Here is a 21,747-nt window from a genome sequence, read left to right as displayed (position 1 = left end):
GTGCCTGGAACGCTTTGCCAGCGGAGGTGGTAGAGGCGGGCACAATAGCATCATTTAAGATGCATCTAGACAGATATATGAACGGGCGGGGAACAGAGGGTCGTAGATCCTTGGAAAATAGAAGACAGGTTTAGATAAAGGATCTGGATCGGCGCAGGCAGGGAGGGTCGAAGGGCCTGTTCCTGTGCTGTCATTTTCTTTGCTCTAAAAGGCCACGGGATCCATGGCATTACAAATAGAGCAAGAGTACAAAAGTAAGAAAGTTATGCAAAATCTGTAGAAAAGACTGGTTAGGCCTCATTTGGAGCACTGTGTCCCATTCTGGACACCACACTTCACAAAGTCGGGCACTGTGCAGAGGACATTTACCAGAATAATAGCACGGAGGTGGACCTTCAATTATGGAGTGAACCCATATTTGTTTTCCTTAAAGCAAAGAATATTAATGGTATATTTGATAGGATGCCATGTGTTAATAAGGAGAAACTGTTTCCAGCGGCAAGACGGTCAGTAAGTGTAGAACAAAGATTTAAGATAATTGCCTAAAGAACTAGATTTGACATGAGGGAGTTTTTTGATCTAGAATGTGCTGCCTGAAATGATGCTGGAAACAGATACAATAACAGTAGCACAGTGGTTAGCACAGTTGCTTCACAGAGCTATGGACCTGGGTTCGATTTCCGGCTTGGGTCACTGTCTGTGCGGAGTCTGCACATTCTCCCCTTGTCTGCATGGGTTTCCTCCCACAAGTCCCGAAAGACACGCTGTTAGGTAATTTGGACATTCTGAATTCTCCCTCAGTGTACCCGAACAGGCGCCGGAATGTGGTGACTAGGGGATTTTCACAGTAACGTCATTGCAGTGTTAATGTAAGCCTACTTGTGACACTAATAATAAAGATTTTAAAAGAATTAAGAAGGGAAAAGATAGAGCATTGGAACAAATTGGGTATCTCTTTTCTGGGCTAGCAGTGGGCCGAATGGCCTCCTTGCTGCAAGATTCCATAATTGTACAAACTATACCTGTTTGAACAGCTGTGTGCAGGTGTTGCAAGTCAACCTTATTCTTTAATAATATCGCCACACCCACGATGCATTCACGCTCTATCAGCCCCGAGAATGAAATAAAAAGGAAATGCTTGTCTTTGGCTGAATGACAACATTCCTAACAAATAGCTCTTGTCTCGTATTGCACATGAATTCTGAACTATGGGACACTCTTTCACTTGTGAAGCATTGCTGCAGCCTAGCATGCAACATTGTTTTAAAAAAAGGGTGCAGAGGTGACATTTATGCCAATATATATTACAATACACAGCACGGTAACACAGTGGTTAGCACTGTTGCTTCACAGCACCAGGGTCCCGGGATCGATTCCCTCCTGGGTCACTGTCTGTGCGGAGTCTGCACGTTCTCCCCGGTGTCTGCGTGGGTTTCCTCCGGGTGCTCCGGTTTCCTCCCAGTCCAAAGATGTGCAGGTTAGGTGGATTGGCTGTGATAAATTGCCCTTTAGTGTCCAAAAAAGGTTAGGGGGCTGGGGTGGAGGTGTGGACTTAGGTGGGGTGCTCTTTCCGAGGGCTGGTGCAGACTTGATGGGCCGAATGGCCTCCTTCTGCACTGTAAATCCTATGATTCTGTGATTCGATGATCAGCAACTAATTGTCAGTTGGAAATTGCTGTTTATTTCAATTACTTTCCAAACCCAATTATTTCTTAACTATGGTTCCATAGTCAATGATTGGCAACCGTACCCTGTTCAGATGAGGCGCCACATGGAGCGGCGATGGTGCTGTGGGTAGCTCCTCAACTCTGAGTCACAAGGTTGTGGCTGCAAGTCCCACTTAGAAGCCCAAGAGCAAAATGCAGCCTGATATGCTAATACAATACTGAGGAAGCGCTGCATTGTCAGGGGTAATGTTAAACCATGGTCTGTGTTGCTTTTTTTTAAAAAATTGAGTACCCAATTCATTTTTTCCAATTAAGGGGCAATTTAGCGTGGCCAATCCGCCCACCCTGCACCTCTGCAAACCTGGGACCTCGGTGCCACAGCGCTATTTTGAAGAACAACCGGGCCAATATGTATCCCTCAACTGATGAAACATACATTATCTGGTCTTGATCGCATGGCTGCCTGAGAGCTCACAATGCACAGTGACTACAGCTCAAAAATATTTAATTGTCTGAGAAGTACTTTGCGGCATCTCGCGATCATGTACTACGAATGCAAGTTCTTTATTTAAGACTGTCAAACTAGCAGTTTTATAGGGTTGGGCATCAAGCTGAATGATCTCTCCTCCCTCTTGTCATATACTTGAGGAATTGCCAGCTACTTACTGGGAGTAGAAACTCGGGCTGGTTTTATCTGCACTGCCCCAATCCACGGTGCCCCCCCCCCCCCCCTCATCCATGATGCACTGGGCCAATTCCTGCTGATTATTAGCTGTCTCAGCACCGACTTGAGATCAAATTGCGAACTCCAGCAATATGGCTCACCTACTCACTGGCTGATTTCTGGGGAGAAGTTAGCAGTTCCCCCCTTCTAATCAAGTACGTTCAACCTCCACAAACTCAGCAAACGGCAGATAATCTAACCAACTCGAGCACCTCACTATAATTCAAATCTCAATGGGAAAGTTCAGGCACCTTTCTCAAGTCACCCTTTCCTCCAACAATCTACCAACTCTTACAAACTTAATGGACGGCACGGTAGCACAGTGGGTGGCATTGCTGCCTCATGGCGCCGAGGTCCCAGGTTTGCAGAGGTGCAGGGTGGGCGGATTGGCCACGCTAAATTGCCCCTTAATTGGAAAAAATGAATTGGGCACTCAATTTTTAAAAAAACAACACAGACCTGAGTGAGGGTTTCAGCGGTAGATGAGCTGAGACGGGGGCAGAGTAAGAGGACGTAACAGATGAGCTGAGACGGGGGCAGAGTCGGACGACGTAACAGAGACAGAAATAGGCTCACTGAACAATGGCACAAATAGGAGGTCAGAAGCCCATCAAAACAAAATGTGACACCAAGGCTGCGAACAGACTGGCTTAATGTCAAACCTCTGCCAGGGGAGGGATAGAATTGAACCCGAGGGAAGAGTTTTGAACAGGAACTGGAAACATTGGCTTCAGTCTTCCCAATATTTAAGCGTAGGAAATTTCTGCTCAGCCAGTTCTGGATGTCAGATAAGCAGTCTGATAATTCACAGCAGTGCAGGAGTTGAGAGAGATGGTGGTGAAGTGGAACAGGCTGTCATCAGTGTATATGTGAAAACTAAGGTATTAGGTCACTTTATGCCTTCAAGACAGTTCATTAACTGTGGGAGGGAGATTGGCTCGATGGATAGCAGAGTCAGCGGGCCACGGGCTCATGTTCCACATACTCTGGGTCGAAACAGGAGTATATTGCTGAGGGAGTGCTGGGCTGTTGGGGCTGCCATTTTCCAGATGCAATGTTAAGCCAGGCCCCACACCCTGCCTGCTTCCTCAGACAAATGCAAAACCCCTAAGGCACTATTTCCTACTGTCCCGCCCAACATTGAGAGCTTAGCCAACAACATCAAATCAGATTTACTGATCAATTCTCTCATAGCTTGCATGGGGTCGTGCATACAAAAAGAAAAGCTGTTGCATTTGCCTACAAAGCTGCGATAACTCTTTCGATGTCCTGAGGATGCGAAAGGTGCTATATAAATGTAAGTTTGCTGTTCCTTTCCCCAGGAGGCGGAGAGTCAAATAGCAGTTTGCACACTGCACAACCGAGGATCACAAAGTGCGCAAAACAGCCTTTACATTTCACTTCTCTTTTAATAATAATAATAATCGCTTATTGTCACAAGTAGGCTTCAACGAAGTTACTGTGAAAAGCCCCTAGTCGCCACATTCTGGCGCCTGTTTGGGGAGGCTGGTAAGGGAATTGAACCCGTGCTGCTGGCTTTCTTCTGCATTACAAGCCAGCTGTTTAGCCTACTGTGCGAAACCAGCCCCTTTTATTGTGGTAGGCAAGCTTTCTTTTTTAACTAGGTAACTCACTGCAGCAGAAGACAAATGGTCTTTGAAAGGAAATGTTCCTTTCACAAAATAATTTCACCTCGCACAGAATTACAGTATTCAATAGCTTGGTGGCTATGACTAACTCTTTGTGGCCTTGTTAAACCTTTCTGTCCATCAGCAGCTGGGGAGGCAGGAGCTTGAAGCTTTATCAGTAAAATATCAACTGTGGTCACAGTGGTTCATTATAGGGCATTGTATGATGATATTTTTACATCGGAAACTGTCAGGGAAAATGGGCATTAATCAAACATTTTCTGCTTTTCTGTTTTCACAGTTCCTCAACGTATCAGTTAAAATCGATAGAAATTAAGTACATAGGAGATCAGCGAGGTAAATAAATCTCAAAACTGGCAACTGTAACCGTTGCACTTTGACCTTGTGATTCAGGCATTAAGCCGTGTTTATTTTAATTGAGGAAAATAAATATCCCGTAACAAGGATCTGAGATAAACAAGCTGGTTTACGTACAGCATACGGTATCTTTAAATTTCCGTATATTTTCTTCCACCCCTGAAATTCATTTGCCTCCACTTTGTCGCACTGAATCTCAAACTGGCCACGGGGCTGTTGGTTGTGTTTAAGGAATCCATTATATGCTGGCATCTCTACAAATGTGTAAAAACAAAATGCTTCTAACTTATAAACAGGTAGAATAAAAAACGAGTACAATATTTATCAAGTCGTACAGCTAACTGGAATGAAAAGTTTGTGTGTTTGTTGAAATCATTCTTTCTTGTCTTCGCTCTCTGGTGTCGGCTCTGGCATGGGCTCCTCAGCCAGTGCGCTGTTACTTTCTGTGCCAGAGGTGCTCTCACTTGCTCCTTGCTCCACGCTGCTGTCTGTCGTGTCCTGACACCCCTCTTTGTCTTCTGGAGTTGCTGTGCTCTCTTCACTACTCTGTTGGGTTTCTGGTGTCTCATCATTGCGTGGCTCATCTGTAAATAAGGATGCAGGTTTTAGCCAGACTGCCACCAGTTACACAGAGGGAAGCTAAAGCACCGTATTCAGCCCCACCATAAAATCTGATCAAGTGGATGCAAAAAAAACTTCAAAACAAAGCAAGGGAATTTTCATGGCATTTTGGTCAACTGGCTACCTTGAGGCTCTGGGTGAGACCTTGCTCAGTATAAATTGGCTGCTGCATTTCTCCACTACTCACTATCCTCACGTTGTAAAGTCCTCTGCTTTTCCTGAGGACCTGAAAGAATTGCAAATCTTAAAAAAGAAAACAGGACTGGGTCTGATTGGCTGTGATTGCCCTCGCTGTTTAATAGGTTATTAATGCCACCAAGTGGAAAGGGCCTCAGTACTGCATCAAAGTGGCACGTTAAACCATTTGTTCAACACACAACATTCAAAGGCAAGAGCTCTAGTCTTCAATAAAGCTGCCATCCACAATTCTAAACTTTCCAGCGGATCAAGGGTTTTTGTGGGCCCTTCCTAATTGTCCATCACTTCAGCAGAGGGGAGGTAGAACAGCGTAAGCTGCCTTCACCCCTGGGTTTATGTCATTCTTTGACCAAAGTTGACAAGAAAATCCCCTCAAGTTTATTGTTCCTGCATTTCATAAACTTAGAAGCACTGAAGAATGGGTAAGCACCGTTACTGTTCGCAGCACCATAACTCCAGCTTGACAGTAGACAGGATGGCTGTGGAGTAACATGGGAATTGTGCAGTTCTATAAATCCTTTACAAGAATCAAATACAGCAACAATCCCCCAGTCATCATGCAGCTGGCTATGAGGTGGCCAAACATGAAGAGGACAAAGTAATTTTTAACTGCTTTCCTATTCAATTCTGAATCACTCTCTTGGGACACCAGATCTGTTACAACATCCACACGTGAGAACACCACCCACCAGGTTGCGGTACATACTCGTGCGACTCGGCCAGCGTTGTCTACCTCATACGCTGCAGGAAAGGATGTCCCGAAGCGTGGTACATTGGCGAGACCATGCAGACGCTGCGACAATGAATGAACGGACATCGCGCGACAATCACCAGGCAGGAATGTTCCCTTCCAGTTGGGGAATACTTCAGCAGTCAAGGGCATTCAGCCTCTGGTCTCTGGGTAAGCGTTCTCCAAGGCGGCCTTCAGGACGTGCGACAACGCAGAATCGCCGAGCAGAAACGTATAGCCAAATTCCGCACACGAGTGCGGCCTCAACCGGGACCTGGGATTCATGTCGCATTACATTCATCCCCCACCATCTGGCTGGGGTTTGCAAAATCCTACCAAGTGTCCTGGCTTGAGACAATTCACACAACCTGTACCACACCCAATAATTGGAGTCAGCTGACCTACATAGCACATACTGGGAGTGAGGTGATCAGCACCCACCCCAACCCAACCTTCTCCAAAAAAGAACTGGCATCAAATGATCGGTATGTAGCACATCTGAAATCATTTTTGGCCCCTTTACCTGTACTACACAGAAAAAAAATGTCTAATATGTTGAAATAAAAGCCCATATGTTTGGGAGAAAATGCAGAAAATATACACAGTAATAGAATGCACTGAAGCAATTTACAAAGCACAGACAAGCTGAAACAATTTACATACCATCAGGCACACAGAACAAAGAACAATACAGCACAGGAACAGGCCCTTCGACCGTCCAAACCTGTACCAGTCATGATACCAACCTTGGCCCAAACCACCCGGGGTTACCCCTCTTTAATTACCTGCAAATGCTCGAATTCTAAGCATTATCTTGCATCTTTGAATTTGTCTATATATATGTTTCTGGAACATACCTCTTCATTCACCTGAGGAAGGAGCAGTGCTCCGAAAGCTGGTGTTTGAAACAAACCTGTTGGACTTTAACCTGGTGTTGTGAGACTTCGTACTGTGACCACCCCAGTCCAACGGCGGCATCGCCACATCATTAAAAGTAAGGAGTGGGGGCAGCATGGTGGCACAGTGGGTTAGCACTGCTGCCTCACGGCGCCGAGGTCCCAGGTTCAATCCGGGCTCTGGGTCACTGTCCGTGTGGAGTTCGCACATTCTCCCCAAGTTTGAGTAGGTTTCGCCCCCACAACCCAAAGATGTGCAGGGTAGGTGGATTGGCCTCGCTAAATTACCCCTTAATTGGAAAAGATGAATTGGGTACTCTAAATTGATAAAACAAAAATAGATAATTGAGGGGTCGATCATTTAAAACAGAGACAAGGCAAAATCCTTCTCTCAAGAGGGTCAATAGCCTTTTGGAACTTCTTCCTGAGAAGATGATCGGTGGGAGCAAAGTCTTATTAAACGGCAAAGCTGGCTGGAGGGGGCCAAATGGACACTCCTGTTCCTTGTGTCCTGGATTTGACTTGTGAAAATCGGGTCACCCTAACCACTGAATAGCTCAGGCTCAGATTTGAAATCTAGGTCATGGTTAAAATGGAATTTTCTTTCCGTCTTAAGAGATGGGTGATAACATCTGTGGAAAACAACATTCAAGGTAATCACAAAGGTATTCAGATACATTTACGAGGTATTCCAGACAGACAAGAAAAATCACCTCTTCTTTTCGAAAAGAACAAGATTGCCAGAAGCAGATTGCTGCGCCTGAAAATGGTCCATCTACAGTTACCTGCAGAATGTAGTCAAGCAACTTCAACCTGTACCACACCCAATAATTGGAGTCAGCCAACCTACATAGCACATACTGGGAATGAGGTGATCAGCACCCACCCCAACCCAACCCCCTCTCCAAAAAAGAACTGGATTCAAATGATCTGTATGTTGCACATCTGAAAACATTTTTGGCCCCTTTACCTGTACTGCACAGAAATACAAATGTGTAACATGTTGAAATAAAAGGCCATATGTTTGGGAGAAAATGCAGAAAACATACACAGTAATAGAATGCACTGAAGCAATTTACAAAGCACAGACAAGCTGAAACAATACGTGTAATTATTGGCTTAGTTTTTGACCCCGATATTAGATTTCTGACCCTAAATTTGGATGGTATGAATAGCCAGGTTACGGAGACAGTACACTGCTGATCTATAGGTAGTCTGAGTCAGAATATAAGAACTTAATGTAAGCCTACTTGTAACAATAAAGATTATTTAACAAAAAAATGGTAGCTCCACCGTCCAGTGTGAGTTCACTATGTAGCACGATTAGTGCAACATAAATTTAACAACCTCTAGTGTGTATCATAGATTATCATAGAATTTACAGTGCAGAAGGAGGCCATTCGGCTCATCGAGTCTGCACCGGCTCTTGGAAAGAGCACCCTACCCAAGGTGAACACCTCCACCCTATCCCCATAACCCAGTAACCCCACCCAACACTAAGGGCAATTTTGGACACTAAGGGCAATTTATCATGGCCAATCCACCTAACCTGCACATCTTTGGACTGTGGGAGGAAACCGGAGCACCTGGAGGAAACCCACGCAGACACGGGGAGGACGCGCAGACTCCGCACAGGCAGTGACCCAAGCCGGAATCGAACCTGGGACCCTGGAGCTGTGAAGCAATTGTGCTATCCACAATGCTACCGTGCTGCCCTTTGACGACACCACCCAAATCAGCAACCTCCAACAGCCAGAAGGAAACGGGCAGCAGGTTCACAGAGAACACCACCATTTCTGAGTCCCACACACACCAACCCAATTGGACATGTATGCCTGATCCTTCAACCTCACCTGTTGAAATTCCTGGAAGTCCCTATCTAAAAGCACAATGGGAGAATCTTCACCAGTCTGCAGTGGTTCAAATGGTCTTCGCGAAGACAACAAGGGGACTTTAACTTTCCCAACATTGACTGGGACAGCCGTAGCATTAGGGGCTTGGATGGAGGGAAATTTGTTGAGTGTATTCAGGAGGAATTTCTCATTCAGTATGTGGATGGACCGACTAGAGAGGGGGCAAAACTTGACCTCGTCTTGGGAAATAAGGAAGGGCAAGTGACAGAAGTGCTAGTGAGAGATCACTTTGGGACAAGTGACCATAACTCCATTAGTTTTAAGATAGCTATGGAGAATGATAGGTCTGGCCCAAGAGTCAAAATTCTTAATTGGGGCAAGGCGAATTGTGATGGTATCAGACAGGAACTTGCAGAGGTAGATTGGGGGAGACTGTTGGCAGGCAAAGGGACGGCTGGTAAATGGGAGGCTTTTAAAAATGTGTTAACCAGGGTGCAGGGTAAGCACATTCCCTTTAGAGTGAAGGGTAAGGCTGGTAGAAGTAGGGAACCCTGGATGACTCGAGATATTGAGACTCTGGTCAAAAAGAAGAAGGAGGCATATGACGTACATAAGCAACTGGGATCAAGTGGATCCCTTGAAGAGTATAGAGATTGTCGAAATAGAGTTAAGAGGGAAATCAGGAGGGCAAAAAGGGGACATGAAATTGCTTTGGCAAATAATGCAAGGGAGAATCCAAAGAGATTCTACAAATACATAAAGGGGAAAAGAGTAACTAGGGACAGAGTAGGGCCTCTTAAGGATCAACAAGGGCATCTATGTGCAGAGCCACAAGAGTTGGGTGAGATCCTGAATGAATATTTCTCATCGGTATTCACGGTGGAGAAAGGCATGGATGTTAGGAAACTAAGGGAAATAAATAGTGATGTCTTGAGAAGTGTGCATATTACAGAGGAGGAGGTGCTGGAAGTCTTAAAGCGCATCAAGGTAGATAAATCCCCGGGACCTGATGAAATGTATCCCAGGGTGTTGTGGGAGGCTAGGGAGGAAATTGCGGGTCCCCTAACAGAGATATTTGAATCATCGGCAGCCACAGGTGAGGTGCCTGAAGATTGGAGAGTGGCGAATGTTGTGCCCTTGTTTAAGAAGGGCAGCAGGGAAAAGCCTGGGAACTACAGACCGGTGAGCCTAACGTCTGTAGTAGGTAAGTTGCTAGAAGGTATTCTGAGAGACAGGATCTACAAGCATTTAGAGAGGCAAGGACTGATTCGGGGCAGTCAGCATGGCTTTGTGCGTGGAAAATCATGTCTCACAAATTTGATTGAGTTTTTTGAGGGGGTGACCAAGAAGGTAGATGAGGGCAGTGCAGTAGATGTTGTCTACATGGACTTTAGCAAAGCCTTTGACAAGGTACCGCATGGTAGGTTGTTGCAGAAGGTTAAAGCTCACGGGATCCAGGGTGAGGTTGCCAATTGGATTCAAAATTGGCTGGACGACAGAAGGCAGAGGGTGGTTGTAGAGGGTTGTTTTTCAAACTGGAGGCCTGTGACCAGTGGTGTGCCTCAGGGATCGGTGCTGGGTCCACTGTTATTTGTGATTTATATTAATGATTTGGATGAGAATTTAGGAGGCATGGTTAGTAAGTTTGCAGATGACACCAAGATTGGTGGCACAGTGGATAGTGAAGAAGGTTATCTAGGATTGCAACGGGATCTTGATCAATTAGGCCAGAGGGCCGACGAATGGCAGATGGAGTTTAATTTAGATAAATGTGAGGTGATGCATTTTGGCAGATCGAATCAGGCCAGGACCTACTCAGTTAATGGTATGGCGTTGGGGAGAGTTATAGAACAAAGAGATCTAGGAGTACAGGTTCATAGCTCCTTGAAGGTAGAGTCGCAGGTGGACAGGGTGGTGAAGAAGGCATTCGGCATGCTTCGTTTCATTGGTCAGAACATTGAATACAGGAGTTGGGACGTCTTGTTGAAGTTGTACAAGACATTGGTACGGCCACACTTGGAATACTGTGTGCAGTTCTGGTCACCCTATTATAGAAAGGATATTATTAAACTGGAAAGAGTGCAGAAAAGATTTACTAGGATGTTGCCGGGACTTGATGGTTTGAGTTATAAGGAGAGGCTGGATAGACTGGGACTTTTTTCCTTGGAGCGTAGGAGGCTTAGGGGTGATCTTATAGAGGTCTATAAAATAATGAGGGGCATAGATAAGGTAGATAGTCAACATCTTTTCCCAAAGGTAGGGGAGTCTAAAACTAGAGGGCATAGGTTTAAGGTGAGAGGGGAGAGATTCAGAAGAGCCCAGAGGGGCAATTTCTTCACTCAGAGGGTAGTGAGTGTCTGGAATGGGCTGCCAGAGGTAGTAGTAGAGGCGGGTACAATTGTGTCTTTTAAAAAGCATTTAGATAGTTACATGGGTAAGATGGGTATAGAGGGTTATGGGCCAAGTGCGGGCAACTGGGACTAGCTTAATGGTAAAAACTGGGCGGCATGGACTGGTTGGGCCGAAGGGCCTGTTTCCATGCTGTAAACTTCTATGATTCTATGATTCTACGGAGGGGCAATAAACACCAGCGTCGCCAGTCACACCACATCTTAATGAATTTTTAAAAAGAGATATTAATGCAGTCCGTTCATTTTGTTACCTGTGTCCATTGGGGCCTCCTCCACTTTGGACTCGTCTGCCTCACTGCTGCTGGGGGGCTCCTCAGGGATATTACTCTGGGGCTGCTCCACATGGTCAGCCTCCTTTTCCCGCTCTTCCTGACGCTTACGGGCCTGCTCTTCAGCCTGAGCAATTTCAGCTGCAATTTTCTCCATGTCAACCTCCACTTTCAAATTGCACAACTAAATAAAACAAGGGGAGGTTAAAACTAAATGCCGCAAGAACCCAAAGACATCAATATCATCCAGCATTTAAGCAAACACCAAATAAGCAAATATTGTCAACAATAACTTGCATTTAAATGTAGTAAAACATCTGGAGGAGCTTCATGGAAGCGTTATCAGATAAAGTTCAACATGGAGTCATAGATATTACAACAGATGACCAGTAGATTGGTTTTAAGGAGCAACTTTAAAAGAGAGCTAAAGTGGGTTAGAGAGGAAATTCCAGAGTTCAAGGCTGAGATGGCACAAGGCACAGCCACCAAGAGAAGGGCAAAGGCAATCGGGGATGCACAGGAGACAAGAATTGGAGGACACTGCACAGTGGCACAATGGTTGGCACTGCTGCCTCACAGTGGCAGGGTTTCGACTCCGGCCTTGGGTGACTGTGTGGAGTTCGCACTTTTGCCCCGTGCCTGAGTGGGTTTCCTCCAGTTTCCTCCCACAGTCCAATAATCTGCAGGTTAAGTGGATTGGCCATGATAAATTGCCCCTTAGTGTCCAAAGATGTGCAGATTAGGTGAGGTTATGGGATAGAGCAGGTGAGTGGGCCTAGGTAGGGTGCTCTTTCAGAGGGTCGGTGCAGACTTGATGGGCCGAATGGCCTCCTCCTGCACTGTGTGGATTCTATGGACACCCAACTTCTATGGGCTCCATGTAACTGCACAAGTGTTTTTATGTGGAGTAGATGCTTGATTTTGCAGATTGAGGGTTTTTAGTTTCCCAAGAACCTGACTGACACAACCTGCCTCAAAAACACGTCAGGGTCTACGGCAAGAACACCTCAGTACTCAGGGAGGATGAGAAAGTATCATCAAGCTCAAGAGGCCAAGTGGCCTACTCCTGCTCCTAATTCACTGGCTCTGAAAGCAGAAACATCACCAGCCAAGAACAAAAGCGACTGAATCATAGATCATAGAATATACAGTGCAGAAGGCCATTCGGCCCATCGTGTTTGCACCGGCCCTTAGAAAGCCCACACCTCCACCTTATCCCCGTAACCCAGTAACCCCACCAAACCTTTTTTGGACACTAAGGGCAATTTAGTATGGCCAATCCACAAAGAAGAATGATAGAAATCCATTAGCTTGTGGATTGCCAAGACAGCAGGCACACTATCAGTGTTCGTGTCATTTTTCTCCCAGGATCTTTAATCCACCATTTTCTCTTCTCTCCTGAAAACACTGATCCCTGTTGGGTGGACGTGCCCTCTGATATCTTTCCCTATTGGTTACTAGTCATGTGTCAATGAAAGGACAGCACGGTGGCATAATGGTTAGCACATTTGCTTCACAGCTCCAGGGTCCCAGGTTCGATTCCCGGCTTGGGTCACTGTCTGTGCGGAGTCTGCACTTTCTCCCCGTGTGTGCGTGGGTTTCCTCCGGGTGCTCCGGTTACCTCCCACAGTCCAAAGATGTGTGGGTTAGGTGGATTGGCCATGCTAAATTGTCCTTAAGTGTCCAAAAAATTAAGTGGGGGTTACTGGGATAGGGTAGATACGTGGGCTTGAGTAGGGTGCTCTGTGTAAGGGCCGGTGCAGACTCGATGGGCCGAATGGCCTCCTTGTGCACTGTAAATTCTATGATCTATGTTCTATGAAAGCTGATCGGTTAACAGTCCACTACACTAGACATCACAGCACAGCCTGACTATATCTGTCAAGTGTAATTTGAACAAGGTGACTGAATACCAATCAATTTTCCCTTTCCTAGACTGAAGGAAATTCAGTGTCCCAACTCGAGACCCAGCCAAGGACACCCAACACAGGACACCAAGCTGTGACCAGGTGCTCTGTCGATATGTAGACAGTCTGCCCATACAACAACTTGCTCAGATACAAAGTCTGCTTCTGTAAATGCAACAGTGTAGAACATGCAGCCTCAGGCCATATGGATTTTGTGTAAGGTAAACAAACATACACAAAATACGAAAGGGTTTCCTTGAATATTTACAACTTGTTTTTTCCAATTGCCATTATGTACACCAGTCAAAACTGACAGGCGAGCAGTGAAGTTAACACCATCAGAAAATCTAATGTTTATGCAGAGAATATTTTAGCCACTGGATAGTTGCAACTCATCATCGCCCAAGGGCAGCACGGTAGCATAGTGGTTAGCACAATTGCTTCACAGCTCCAGGGTCCCAGGTTCGATTCCCGGCTTGGGTCACTGTCTGTGCGGAGTCTGCACATCCTCCCCGTGTCTGCGTGGGTTTCCTCCGGGTGCTCCGGTTTCCTCCCACAGTCCAAAGATGTGCAGGTTAGGTGGATTGGCCATGATAAATTGCCCTTAGTGTTGGGTGGGGTTACTGGGTTATGGGGACAGGGTGGAGGTGTTGACCTTGGGTAGGGTGCTCTTTCCAAGAGCCGATGCAGACTCGATGGGCCGAATGGCCTCCTTCTGCACTGTAAATTCTATGAAATAGAACCAAAAAACAAATTTATTCTTACCCGCTTTAGTTCATTATTAAACAACTCTGTAGTTTCAAGAAATTTTCTTTTCTTGTCTTGATGGCGTTCCTCGATCTGAAGGAGCTCTGCTTCCAATTTCCGCTAAGAAAAACATATTTTAAAATTATATCTGTAGATCAGCGAAATGTGACTGCAAGTTAAGATAGTATTTAGGGATATGAAGAGTCACCACCCAACTTCTTCAAAAGGGTGTATTTTTTCCAGATTTGCTTTCCATGGTTAAAAACACTCTCTCAAAAAAATAGCAAATACTTTAGTTAACTAATGTAAAAACAGAAAATGCTGGATAAACTCAGCAAGTCTGGCACAGCTGAACTTTCTGTAGTTGGGTCCTACAGACTCTAACTGTTAACTCTGTTTCGCTCTCTAGATGCTGCCAGACCTGCTGAGTTTATCCAGCATTTCAGGTCTTTATTTCACATCTCCAGCATCTGCAGTATTTTGTTTTTACTTCAGTTAACTAATGCCGTTTGTCATTAATGATTTATCAACTGTTGCTCAGAAGGGAGCACTCACACCTCTTGAGTTACAAAGTTGGCGGTGCAGGTCTCACTCCAGGGACTTGGACACACAAAAACAGAGTCTGACACTCCAACGCAGTACTGAGGGAGAGTCGCACTTGTCTTTCTGACAAGATGTTAAATCGAGCCGCCAACTTGGAGATGGATGTAGAAGATCCAAAGAACAGCAGTGCTCTGGTCAACATATATCCCTCATAGTCAACATCACTTAAAACCAGAAAAATCACTCTACTGTTTGAGAGAGTTTGCAATGTACAAATTAGCTGCTGCATTTCCTACATTATAACAGTGGCTGCACATCCAAAAGTACTTGGCTGTAAAGCATTTTGGGATGCCCTAAGACCATGAAAGCTCCTACTGAACTGCACGTCATTCATTAGAGGTTAGGACTTTAAAGAAATTGTTATGCGCTGTAGAGACTCTCTGTTTATTCAAAAGGGAAGGGTTAAGAATGAACTGACCTAGAATGTTGGCTATTACCCACAAGTACACATATACTATATCACCAAATTCAGTTACGCAGTTGTAATAGAGAAACATGAAAAAGAGGTCACATACTTCAGTGGCTATAAATGCAGCATTAGGTTTCAGCAGTCTGCATTTGACTGCTCTGGAAAAAAGTTCAGTTCTCATTCCAAGTCACACACCATCCTGACTTGGCTTAAAGATTTTTTTTTAAAAGACTGAAGTAATTCATGTTGTTGTATAGCTTCCGTCTGTAACAGCAGCCTTCTGGGTCAAAGTTTCTGTCCGGTAGATGGAAAAAAAAACTGCACTGAACTGAATTTCAACTTACCTGGCCCACTTGGATCGGATTGGATTGGATTTGTTTATTGTCACGTGTACCGAGGTACAGTGAAAAGTATTTTTCTGCGAGCAGCTCAACAGATCATTAAGTACATGGGAAGAAAAGGGAATAAAAGAAAATACATAACAGGGCAACACAAGGTATGCAATGTAACTACATAAGCACCGGCATCGGGTGAAGCATACAGGGTGTAGTGTTAATGAGGTCAGTCCATAAGAGGGTCATTTAGGAGTCTGGTGACAGTGGGGAAGAAGCTGTTTTTGAGTCTGTTCGTGCGTGTTCTCAGACTTCTGTATCTCCTGTCCAACAGGAGAAGTTGGAAGAGTGTGTAAGCCGGGTGGGAGGGATCTTTGATTATGCTGCCTGCTTTCCCCAGGCAGCGGAAGGTGTAGATGGAGTCAATGGATGGGAGGCAGGTTTGTGTGATGGACTGGGCGGTGTTCACGACTCTCTGTAGTTTTTTGCGGTCCTGGGCCGAGCAGTTGCCATACCAGGCTGTGATGCAGCCAGATAGGATGCTTTCTATGGTGCATCTGTTCCGAGGTACAGTGGAAGTTGGAAGAGTGAGTAAGTCGGGTGGGAGGGGTCTTTGATTATGCTGCTCGCTTTCCCCAGGCAGCGGGTGAAGTGTAGATAGAATCAATGGATGGGAGGTGGGTTTGTGTAATGGACTGGGCAGGTGGTGTTCACGACTCTCTGAAGTTTGTTGCAGGATAAGAGGGTCGGTAAGGCACAGAGAATCTGCAAGTTGGGGTTCCCCCACACATAGTGAAATTTCAACCCAGGGAAAGGGAGGAGAGAAGTCTGAAGGCTTGTGGGGAAGAGTGAAGGGATCAGAAATATGTTGGTGCTGGTGGTAAGGCGAGTTGGGAGGGTGGGGTGGGGGTATCCATCACTGGAGTCTGCCGCCTATCGTATGTTGCGTATGTTGGGGGGGGAGAAGACGATCACTGGAGACTGCAGCCCATCACTGGGGGTTGCAGGCATGCTGGATACTGCAGGTAAGTGTGAAAGCACTTAACCTCCTGGATCATATGGTCCTCACCTTTAAACTGGAGACTAACAATGATGCCTGCAGCATCACTTTCATATTTAAAGTGTCAACTGCTGCCTCCTTGAAGCAGACTGGCTACCCACCTACTGTCCCATCCCCACTAAATCCAGGAATGGATGGGTCAGAGTGGGGTTTGTATCAGGGTTTTATCACTTTAATTTCCCCCAGGCCAAATTCCCATTAGTTGCAGTGAAGATCAAGGGGCCTACGTACAAGATGAAAAGAAAGAGATTTATTGTAGAGAGCAAGAACAAAAACTCCAAGTGCAAAGGACAAAATGAACCCCATGATGCAGCATTCACGACATTACCTGGTGAACCATCAGTGACTGCACCTGCCGTTTTAAAACCTGCATTCGTGCCGTTGTCACCACCGATCGGACATCTGGAACTACACTCTCGCTCAGAATCTCACTGATCAAACGGTGGTTTCTCTGGAAACGTGCTGCAGAGATATGCTTCATTGAAAAGCCGTCATCATAATCTGCGAGGATTGGGAAAGAAGTAAATCAGCACAATGTAGGTGTAATAGAAACTAGACTAATTGTGGGAAGCTTCTCATTTCCTGACACAACCGAAATTCAGATTAACGTAGTTCAGTTTAACATAGTTAACAACAATCGTGCATTTGGAATCGGTCGTGTATATTGAAAACTTCCAACCATTCTACTCTTGTTATCAAGTGGGCAAATTGCCCCAGGCCATCCGTTTCATACATCAGTTCAAAATATAATGTTGAACATGATTTCATTTTTCTCCAGTTACAGCAAATGGTTAGGTGCAATGAAGGAATTCCCCAACAAAGCAAAACACCGAGTATTTTCAGCTTTTTCTCAAGTGATTCCCCTCGGTTTTTTCAGGATGGCAGCTGCTGACTCGTGGTGTTCTGTAGGGGTCGGTGTTGGGGCCACAACTTTTCACAATGTACATTAACAATCTGGAAGAAGAAACTGAGGGCAGTGTTGCTAAGTTTGCAGATGATAGCGAGAAAGAGGTAGTGCTGAGGAAGCGAAGGACCTGGACAGGCTAGGAGAGTGGGCAAAGATGTGGCAGATAGAATACAACGTGGAAAAATATGAGGTCATGTACTTGGTAGGAAAATTAGAAGGATAGACTATTTTCTAAATGGGGAAAGGCTTCAGAAATCTGAAACACAGAGACTTGGGAGTCCTTATGGATACCTACACTCTGAGGTGGAGGCTGCACAAGCCCTGCCGGCCAGAGGACGACAGCCAAGGTCATCCACGCCAACAGGACACCACAGTCAGCAACCTGCCTTTAATGCCGCTGCCAGCAGGGGTGGGGCACCAATATGTAGCAGCTGCAAATGCAAGCTTAACACAGCGATCACAACAATGGGTTTGCACTGGAGGCTTTTTTTTGTAAATATCACGCGTTTAAATCAGCCTTTTTTAGAAGGTCTCTGTTATTTTCACATCAATGTCATAAAGAGAAATGAGTTTGTTGCTCACCAGCCCCGAGTGTCCTGTGTATTCATAAGAAGAAAACTAGGGAGCAGGAATAGGCAATTCAGCCCTCGAGCCTGCTCAATCCTGTCACGGTTGTTTTCTGGATTCCGCTAGGATCTCTTGTTTAAAGGTAGACAGTGCCTGATCAAGGAATCGGGTCTTGGAAAGGGGGATGGGTCTGCTGAAAGGCCCCTCTTCCTGATCTGGCCTTGCTGCTGACAACCGCTCCCTACACCCTCACCCTGTGAGGCCCTCCCTCTGTCGCTCGCCTGTGCCTGGATCCATGGTGATCCTAAGACTTGGGTAGGTGCCAAAGCAGCAGCGGCCACTGCCTAACTGGGTCTTTGATCCTGGGGAAGGCACACCACGGCCCAGTTAAATACTTAATACAGTGAGCCGCTTTCCTGAATGAGGCAGCACAGGCTCTCCAAATGGCAGGCAAGATACCTCTCACCTCGATTAAATCCAGCCCAGATCTTAGTACACAAGACGCCATTCAGCCCATCATCCCTGTGCCAGTTCATTGATTGAGCGGTCCCAATTAGTACCAACCCCCTACTCTTTCCCCGTAGCTCTGCAAATTATTCCTTTTCAAGCATTTATCCAATTGCCTTTTGAAATCTACCTCGGAATCTGCTCCTACCATCCTATTTATTAGACAGCTCATTCCAGATCACAACTAATTTAAAAACAATTCCAATCTCTCCGTCTCTTTTGCCAATTACCCTAAATCTGTATCATCAGTTTCTCCCCGACAAGGTCCACCCTGCACAGGGCGAGTGCTGCTGAAGTGAGGCTAAGTGCTGCTGAAGTGAGGCTAAGTGCTGCTGAAGTGAGGCTAAGTGCTGCTGAAGTGAGGCTAAACAATGAAAACATAAAATGATTTCCTTAAAATATACAGACACACTGGGCGGCACGGTGGTGCAGTTGTTAGCACTGCTACCTCACGGCGCTGAGTTCCCAGGTTCAATCCCGGCTCTGGGTCACTGTCCGTGCGGAGTTTGCACATTCTCCCCGTGTCTACGTGGGTCTCACCCCAAATATGTGCAGGCTAGGTGGATTGGCCACGCTAAATTGCCTCTTAACTGGAAAAACATAATTGGGTACTCTAAATTTATAAAAATATATACAGACACTGTACTAAAGATCTTGTTTTCCTTCTTGATTCTAACATACAATCCGCAATCATTCTAAAGAGCCATTGAAAATACAAAGCGCACATCTCTCAGAATGTGTATTAGTCTTGATTTAACTAGGGACAAGAGGAACCCAAAGGAATGGCCCACAGATGCTTTCCTTGTCGAGTCCAGAGCAGCATTCCTGCTGCTCCTGTCCCACAGGAATCTGTAATCAAAATTAAATTGACCGACCACCTCAGTCCCCTTCCCTACAATCTCAATAACAACACCAGTTCCTGTTTTTCCTTTTTAATGAGCTCTCAAATAGAGTTAAAAATAGAAATGGCAATGGTAAGAGAACACTGCCAAACCAGAGTCCAGGATCATGCGTGATACATAAAAAAGCCCGGAGACAGGGAGGGACAGTGAAAGCAGTCAAATGCTTCTTTGTGAAAAACATTAGCAGCTGCCAGTATACCGTGGCAGCAAAAAGACTGAAAATTCAAAAGCAAATAAACAAGTGCCAAGGTTCTGCATCTGATTCTCCTGAGCCAAGGACACGAGCGGCTCTGAGAATCACCAGGACATCCAGTGCAGACAGGTCATGGCATAAACCTCAAACATCCTCTGGTTCCAAACCTTCGCCTTTGGGAAAGAAATTAAATACATGCTTGTTACATAAAAGCTCTTCAAGGAAGGGCAGTGCAGAGTTATGTCATACTATCTTAGCCTTTCCACATCTGTTGCTCCTGATGAACATGATTGGGACAAATAACCCCAAGGCATATGTCAAATTTTATGTGCTGAAACTACCACCATCAGATAATTGGCAAAGGATTTTTTTGCGAGTCCAAACATGCAGCGCTATGCTGCAGAAGCATTGAATGGATTTAGCAAAAAATTATGATTGGATATAAACTGCAGTCAGCCCTACACACCTTTCAGTAGTAAGTTCAGGATTGTTTAAGAGCAGAATTATGCTTTCATGCTTAAACAGGAGCTGATGCACGGCACAGGGACTAAACAAATAGGGGCTTCCTGTCCCCTCCTTCTCCCTCTGCCCCCACACCCAGGCTGGGGAAGAGAGAAAAAAAATGTAGGAACTTAAAAACTTAACACGCATAGGCGAGACCACACTGCACTATAGCATTCAAAGTGACATATACAGAGAGGTAAGGAGGTGAGACCCTTCAAAATCCCAGCCCCTCCTCATCTCTGTAAGCTCTTCCCATGTTTGTTTCGATGCACTGTGCATCCCATCAGCTACATCACACTGCTCAAGGCCACTTCTTCAGTTGCTTCGGCCCTATATTCCAGGCCCCGGAATGAAAATGAATCAATGAAAATCGCTTATTGTCACAAGTAGGCTTCAAATGAAGTTACTGTGAAAAGCCCCTAGTCGCCACATCCCGGCGCCTGTTCGGGGAGGCTGTTACGGGAATGTTGCGACTAGGGGATTTTCACAGTAACTTCATTGCAGTGTTAATGTAAGCCTACTTGTGACAATAAAGATTATTATTCTGGCATTTCCTCCCTAAACCTCTCTGTTGCTTCACCACGCACCATTGATATTCCTTACAACAACAGCTTTTATATAGCACCTACAACATGGTATCACAGTCCCAAGATCCTTAAATCACAATTGTTTCAGTCACGCCAGTGAGGACCCTTGTCCAAACTGCCAGAAGGCATGGTAAACTACTCTAGCAGGGACCAAGTCTGGGATTTTTCTAGTCCATAAACCCCAGTCCAGAGAAGATTCACTTGGCTGATTACGGGTATCGATGGATTTTCTTATGAGGAGAGGTTCAGTAAATTGGGCCTTTATTCGTTGGAGTTTAGAAGAATGAGAGGCGACCTTATTGAGGCATATCGGATTCTCGGCGGCTTGAAAGGGTCGATGCTGAGAGGTTGTTCTCCGTGTGGGAGAGTCTAGGACCAGCGGGCAGGATCTCAGTGAGGGGTCGCCCATTTCAGACAGAGATGAGGAGAAATTCCTTCTCTCAGAGGGCAGTGAATCTGTGGAATTCTTTACCAGAGGTCTAGAGAGACTGGGTTAAGCACATTCAAAGCTGAGATAGACAGATTTTTTAATCAGTAAGGGAATCAAGAGTTATGGGGATTGGGGGAGGGTGGGGGAAGGAGAAGAGAAGTGGAGTTCAGGATTATCAGATCAGATATGATCTCATTGAATGGTGGAGCAGACTCGATGGGCCGAGTGGCCTACTTCCTCCGGTTTCAAACCATATCCTGCGCTTACAACCATCAGCTGATAACGTCAAAGGAATTTTTAGCACTACTTTGTTTGGATTAGTTATTTTTACCGGATAGGATTTATACCAAGCAACAGAAATAATGTTAGTCGCTGAATATAGAAAAAGCACTAATTACAGAGGCAGTGTTTACACAACAGGCAGTGTACAGCAGGAGAGAAATCTCAAGGCTACAAGGTAGCATGGATCCCAAAGAATAGAAATCTCAGTTTGAAAACTTAAGGAAAAAAAATTACAACATTGTTCTAATAAAATGCAAATCAGACTACGCGTGACATTTGCCAAAACCACCTTTAGCTCCAGAAAACCTCTTAACTTAATATTTACACTTGGTCTGAGAAATGAAGGGAGAAAAGCTTCCTGAAAACGGGAGTATTTTATCAATATCTTTTTGTTTCAGTCACTTGTGATAGTTTCTGAACTTACCAGTTACTAAC

General features: G+C 45.4%; 1 protein-coding gene across 8 annotated transcripts in view; it reads right to left on the bottom strand.

Annotated features, from left to right (window-relative positions):
• Positions 1 to 4,422: 4,422 nt before the first annotated feature.
• The window catches only part of smarce1 (SWI/SNF related BAF chromatin remodeling complex subunit E1), a 59,336-nt gene continuing 42,011 nt past the window's right edge, over positions 4,423 to 21,747 (bottom strand). For all 8 annotated transcript variants that reach the window (XM_072487667.1, XM_072487665.1, XM_072487666.1 and 5 more), the window contains 4 exons: positions 16,762 to 16,934; positions 14,048 to 14,149; positions 11,358 to 11,559; positions 4,423 to 4,981 (listed from right to left, as the gene is read on the bottom strand). In XM_072487667.1, the coding sequence (XP_072343768.1) occupies positions 4,770 to 4,981; positions 11,358 to 11,559; positions 14,048 to 14,149; positions 16,762 to 16,934 (689 nt within the window). In that variant the 3' untranslated portion in view covers positions 4,423 to 4,769. The remainder of the gene's footprint in view (positions 4,982 to 11,357; positions 11,560 to 14,047; positions 14,150 to 16,761; positions 16,935 to 21,747) is intronic.

Source organism: Scyliorhinus torazame, chromosome 21 (assembly GCF_047496885.1).
Source record: "Scyliorhinus torazame isolate Kashiwa2021f chromosome 21, sScyTor2.1, whole genome shotgun sequence".
Taxonomy (NCBI): domain Eukaryota; kingdom Metazoa; phylum Chordata; class Chondrichthyes; order Carcharhiniformes; family Scyliorhinidae; genus Scyliorhinus; species Scyliorhinus torazame.
Note: the sequence above shows the minus strand (reverse complement) of the source record. Positions and strands in the feature narration are given on the sequence as shown.